We start from the raw sequence: 6,622 nt of genomic DNA, 5'->3' as shown, positions 1-6,622 counted from the left end.
GTAGGGAAGTAGCCCCTAGGCAGTGGATCCTAGCAATATTGGGGGACAACATACAAAGGCTTTAGGGGCAAGACAAGGGGAAATACTTGAGGAAGGAATTAGGACCTCCCTTGACATGTGTCCAGATAAGCAGTGGGTAGTGGCCCTTGCAGTGTATTATCAAGGTAAATGCAAGAGAGCCATATTCTGGTTCCACTATGCCAGTCAATGGCTAGTTTTCCATTGATTTCAGCTGGTAGCAGGATATGGCCCATACCAAAAGTTAAAACAAACAAACAAACAAACAAACAGTGAAACGCTATACTAGGCTAAACTTCACTCTGTGGGAAACAGAGCTCTTTGGTCCAACTGTTTCTCAGCTGGCCTCTACTGAATTTTTGCTTGACCACTGCAAATCATATGCATGAAACTTGAGTTAGCAAAGGTGTTTTAAGAGTCATTTTAGTTACATACAGATTACTTCTCCATCCTAGACTTGGCAACAGTTCTATGACAGGGGGTCTAAATCTACACCAAATTAAGACATGTTATTATTGCTCAATACACTTTTGCACGGTAATTTTTTTTAAATGTAAATCACTTTAAAACTTCTATTCTCCAAAGTATTTTTTTCTTGAGCTGTTCATATTAAATGTGGACATCTATGCCTGAAGCTCCTGGTGAACATCTATTTTCAGTCATTTAGATTAAATATTTTTTTGCAATTTTCAAATGACTGCTCCTATTCAAATTTTAAGTTGGATACCTACCAAAGCAAACTCATCAGCTGAAGATGTTTGAAAGTTTGAAGACACACCAAGCCAACACTGTGGAATTGCATATACTGTAAGAAAACTAACAGTTCTTCTCATTGACATTTTTGGTATATGATTTATAAATCGACAAATATAGTTTAGGCCCTATTAAGTGTCCAAAATATAAATAAGCTCTTACAAATGCTTAGACATACGAGTACAGTATATATCATTTGGTTTCTTACTTCATGCAGCATTCTAAAAACCATTTGTATAGTTTTGAAGTAAGGTTTGCCATATTAAGGCATCAGATTTTTTTCAGTTTACTAAGCAGAAGGCAGGATGGAGTAACAATGTAGGACTAACTGGTTGAGAAAGAAGTGAGCTTTTGTACGCTGTTGCCTCTCTGAACCACTCGGTCTCTAAGGTGTCACTGCCCTGCTGCCTTCTGCCTGACTTCAAATTAATACAATTAACCCCCTCTCTTCAGATTATTATTCACAGTCTAGCCAGCATAGGGGCTCACTCTCTCTCTCTCATACTTATGGGTCCAATAAGGTTTCAGTCAGGTCAGTCATTTCAGTTCTTTCTTGAGGTACAGGATAAGAAGTTATGTTATGAACACTGCTATTAGAATTCTGTTAAAAGAAAAGGCTAGATACTGGCAGAAATATAGACTAAAGGAGGAAACCAAAGTCTCATAAGTAGGGACCTATCGAATTCACAGTGGAAGTGGGCTGTGCAGCAGCTCCTTTAGTCTTGCAGGTTCCCCCCCTCCCCTCCCCATTGCTGATCGACTGAGGGGCCCTGGTGGCCCTGCTGCTGACTGGCCAAACAGCATCATATTTAAAATTGTGGTTTTTGTCTTCCTGCCAATTAGGAGTGAGTGACAGGACCCCTCTGCCCATTGGTAGGGGGGAGCATGGGGGAACCTACAAGATTAAAGGAGCTGCCAGGCAGTCTACTTCTGCCGTGAATTTGGTAGATCCCCAAGTATAAGCTTGCTTAGACTCAAATAAAGTGCAAAATCCCATAGGATCCCATAGGATCTACAGTCCAACTCAAAAGCTAGTCCAAAAATTTCTGGAAAGCTCTACCCAACCAAACTAAATCTCAGTGTGATTGAATGTGACATTTCAACAGGACAAATATTATGACTTCTTTCACTTCACTTTTTGACCATTGCCCTAGATGTAGAAGTAAGTGCAGATATCCCTAGTAGGGAGATTCTGATATTTAAAAATGCCATCAATACCAAAGGTCAGATTTCCGAGCAACTAGGAAAAAACAAAGTGTATGAAGCAACTGAGTGTTTGACGGGTTCTTTCTGAGGTTTGGGATATCTAGGTGATTACTGAATCATAAATATTATAATACACAAGTGTGTGTGCCAACAGGCGAACTGTTCTTCAAACTGTTCATTCTGATCTTTGCTTCACACTGAACTGGATGTTAAAGAACTCTACTAAAATGTTTACAGTGTAATAGCAATCTCTTACCTTCAGAATCTAAAGCCTGAATTTTCAGTTCCAGTGGTGAATCTTCCAAGTAAAGTTCTCTTGTTGTGGACACAATTTGGATGCCATGAATTATGTCAACTATAGCATCACAACGAAGAACTTGACCAGTCACTTAGATAGAAGACAACATAATTAAAACTATTAGAGCAACAAGATGGAGCGTATCTTAACTAGCATGGCAACACAAGGGACTTACAGAGAGGACAGAAACTAGATTATGAATAGGGCTGTGCGAAGCTACGATCCCCGATTTGATTCAGCAGAGATTCAGCCCAATTCAGTGACCGGATCTCCATATCAGAATCGAATCAGGAGACCCTTTAATCTCTCCGAATCGAATTGGAACTCTCTGAATCAATTCAGACAGATTTGGAAAGATTTGGAATTCAGACAGACACAGCTTTAACTGTTTTTTCTACATACCTCTAGGTAGCAGGTGGCTCGTGAACACTGCGATGCTGGAGCACGTGGAGTGTCCCACAGAAGTGTGGGGGCCTCCCTAGTGCGCTCGGCAGCAGACCCAGAAGGGGACCAGAAGCTCTTCCAGTCTGCTTCCAGGTCCACCAGGGAGCACACTGGGGGGCTGTCCTGTGCCCCCCCCCGGCTTGGCAACTGGTACACTTCCTGGGTCTGGGGGGGCACAGCACCCAGCGTGCTCCACAGCGGACCTGGAATTACTTCTAGTCCACTTCCAGGTTTGCCACCAAGCACGCAGGGGGCCCCCTGCGCTCCTGCAAGATGCTCCATCTGCCCCAGCATCACAGCATTCATGAGCCGTGCCTGGTACCTCGAGGTATATAGAAAAAAAAATATTAAAAGCTGTGTTTATGGCCAAATCACGGATTCTCCGAATCAGCATTGAATCTTCAGATCCGGTTTTGGCTGACTCGAAACGGGTACAGTCACCCGAATCAACAAATCTAATCACTGTCTCCAATTCAGGCTGAATCTGAATTGAATAGGGCCCGTTTCGCACACCCCTAGTTATGAACTCTACAGAGAATCTTAATGCAGAGGTGCTTACAGTTCTGAAAACAAGAAAAGTAAAATACTTCTCTTTCTTTTACTTGTAAGTGTTTCAGTGAACAACTTCTACTTTATTTCCCCTACAGAAAATGATTGTAGTGTTATGGATTTCAGAGCAGCAGCAACTTCCTACACCCCAGGCATAATCCAATGGCAGCAATGGGTAGTGGTAAACAATTACTCTTGATATGGCATGTAAAATACTGACCATAGTTTTTGGATGAAAGGCAAAATAACATAAGCAGTTTATTATACAATGATTTCAAAACATGTGTATCACTTTACACATCTGTCTCTAAAAGCAGATAGTGAACTGCTTGTACACAGGCATGGAGGTATACTCCAATTTTCCATACGCCAAATATTTAACCCTGCAGTATGTGAAATTTGTATTAATATCCTCAAATTTATAAGGGCTGCACATGTCTCACTCACTCTGACTTAAGACCTTCAAAGAACTTGATTTCTCTTCCATTTACGATCTTACAGGTAAGTGAACATACAACTAAGTATTTCACATTTTCTTATGTATATAAGCATATATTATCCATTAAAGATTCACCATGATCCTAAACTTGAAAAACACATTTTTTCATACACATGGCATGATTTCCAAATAGATAAAAGCTTACTTATATCTTCAGCAAAAATTATACTTGTCAGACGTGTTGGCTGTGATGAACGTGCCTGGACAACAGCCTTTTGGGAACACTGGAGTTCATTTTGATCTGTAGGTTCTATGCTAGCAACCTCCGGCCTGGTGGATGACCTGCAGAAATATCACTCTAAGTTACTATAGTGTAAGCCAACTATTAACAAAAATATGCAACTTGTCTTAAAAGCATCCAAAGGAGGAAAAAGTCACAGGTCTCGATTCTATTATTTTTAGCTGGATTTTCATACTCTACCCATTAGTATGGAATCTGAACATCGGCTTATGCTATTTATTTAGCTCAAAAACATCCCTATATGCTTTAAACTAAGCCACAAGGACTTCACCTTGTAGTGTATTAACTTAGCAGCAGACATGGATAAAATACAAACAAGATCTTGAAGTACAAGCCAAAATTAAGTTTTAAAACTAAATGAACATAAAAACAGCTATTCATCTCTTGCAATCAGTTGCATTTCCACAGGAAAAGGTGTGGAAAACCAGAATCATCATCCAATAACCCAGCAGTTCCCAAACTGACAGACTGCGCACTAGTATGAGCAGAACAGCTATGTTCTGTTTTGGTTTCACCTGTTTCGGAGGGACAGGAACCATTTCAGTGTTTCGGATCGCTGTTCCATTTCCATTCGGCCAAATCTGTTTCAGCACTTCAATACTGTTTCAGCACTGATTCAGAGATTCGGATCGGCCAGGCAAGCAGGCACAGCTGGGCGGCTGGAGGTCCTCCCGTGGCTCCTCCAGCTGCGCTTGCCTCTGCCCAGGTGGGGGGAGCTGCAGGGAGAAGCCCCCCAGGCTGCCCTGCCCAGCCCCAGCCCCCACCTGGCCCCAGCCTCTGAGCACTTAAACAGAAAAAGCCCCGCACTCACTGGATGTAGCAGCAGCAATCAGGGCCTCTGAGGGCTTGTGGTAGAGACCCCCTGTGCAGCACAGGGCTGTGGGGATCGCCATTGCCCTTGTCCCTGCCTGGCACCTGCATGGCAGCTGCCCCACAGCGCGGGTGGAGCGTGGCTTGGCAAGGTGCTGTGCACTGTCTGGGAGCTGGGGGCATTGGGGCTGGGCGACACCGGGCTCTGGCTGACTGTTGGAGCCGCCCCAGCTCCTAGACAGCAGGCAGCACCCTGCTGAAACGCACCACACTCGCACAATGTGACAGCTGCCGTGTGGTTGCCAAGAAGGGGAGGAGATCCCCACTACCCCGTGCTGTGCAGGGGGGCTCTGCCATAAGCCCCCCAGAGGCCCTGATCACTGCTGCTACAGCTTTTTTTTAAGTTCCGGGAGGCTGGGGCCAGGCAGGGCAGCCATAGGGACTTCTCCCGTGGCTCCTCCGCCTGTGCTCAGCACAGGCTGCACTGAGCAGACTTGGTTGCTGGTGCTGGCCCCAGCCAGCAGCGCTAGCATGCTGTTGTCCCACATGCAGATCTCGGGGCCTGTGCCCCCTGGGAGGGCTGCAAGGCTATGCTAGACTCCTCCCAGGGGGCGCAGGGCCCCGGATCAGCATGCGAAATAACAGCAGGCTGCCGTCCCACCCCCAGAGCACTGGGATTGGAAGGGACCTCAGGGACAGATCACAGACACTGGCCAGCTACAGATGTCAATATTAGAGCAGTCCTTTTGCCCCTCTTCCCCCTCCCTCTTCTTAGTTTCCGTTTCCCTGCAAGCCCGGCTCCAAAACATCTGAAACGTTTCGGCTGGTTTGGTTTTGTTTCAGAGATGTTTTGAAGCCTTCTGTTTTGTTTCGGATTCAGTGTTTCGGGTGCCAAAACAGCTGCTGAAATTTCACATAGCACTACTGTGCACTACCAATTTAAAATGATACAACCTTAAGTACCGCCAACAAATTTTTGTCATATAATTATAATAAATCTGTTAATGTGTACCGCTGACAGGTTGTCTGTGTACCACTAGCGGTACCTGAACCACAGATTGGGAACTGCTACAATAACCAATATCACAATTATCCAGAGATTTGCTAAGATACAGGCCAATAATAATAAAAATGATGAACAACATTTTACTAATTAAATGCAAAACTGATTTAAGGTTCTTTGGTTAACGCATGCAACATTGCATAAATCTGCAAGCTTATATCATTCTATTTTGTGCTATTTAAACCTACATTAAAATTTTGACCTAAATTAAATTCTTGGCGCAATTCCACTCTAACTTAAAATTGTGTTGCTTTATTCTGAAGTGAGCTTTATACTGTTATATCCTTAGACTTCCATGAAATTCATTGCAGAAGTACAGCCCAAATTGCTAATTTCTTAACTACAGCAAGGGATGAAGGATGGATAAAAACGGATGACTTATTTAAATAAAAACAACACTAGAGATTAAATAATTACATATATTTTTCTATTTAAAATAAACCTATTTAAGTTTAAAATAATAAAGCTATAACAACCTATATTAAGCCTAAAGTTACTATGATCTTTAATAGCCACAAAAATAGCATTCAGCAAGTAGATGTTTGTTGCGACAAAATTAAAAGAAAGTCCTACCTATGAACTGAGGGAAGTCACTGATTAAGCACCTTGAAGGCAGGCTGAGCATCACCTTACAAACTCACTCATTAACAGAGGCAGGAGCTTTCAAAGATGACAGACTACTGCATCAAATGCTATGAATGGACTTGCATAGAGAACAGAATAGAATGGAATAATGTAAGG

General features: G+C 43.0%; 1 protein-coding gene across 2 annotated transcripts in view; it reads right to left on the bottom strand.

Annotated features, from left to right (window-relative positions):
- Positions 1-6,622, bottom strand: part of NUP210 (nucleoporin 210) — a 117,618-nt gene that overhangs the window by 105,108 nt on the left and 5,888 nt on the right. For both annotated transcript variants that reach the window (XM_006023901.3, XM_025204537.1), the window contains exons 2-3: positions 3,913-4,049; positions 2,234-2,365 (exon numbers count right to left, since the gene is read on the bottom strand). In XM_006023901.3, coding sequence (XP_006023963.1) covers positions 2,234-2,365; positions 3,913-4,049 — 269 coding nt within the window. The remainder of the gene's footprint in view (positions 1-2,233; positions 2,366-3,912; positions 4,050-6,622) is intronic.

This window comes from Alligator sinensis, unplaced genomic scaffold (assembly GCF_000455745.1).
Source record: "Alligator sinensis unplaced genomic scaffold, ASM45574v1 scaffold81_3, whole genome shotgun sequence".
In the NCBI taxonomy this organism is placed as follows: domain Eukaryota; kingdom Metazoa; phylum Chordata; order Crocodylia; family Alligatoridae; genus Alligator; species Alligator sinensis.
The sequence above is the reverse complement of the archived record's forward strand: the minus strand, read 5'-3'. Positions and strand labels throughout refer to the sequence as shown.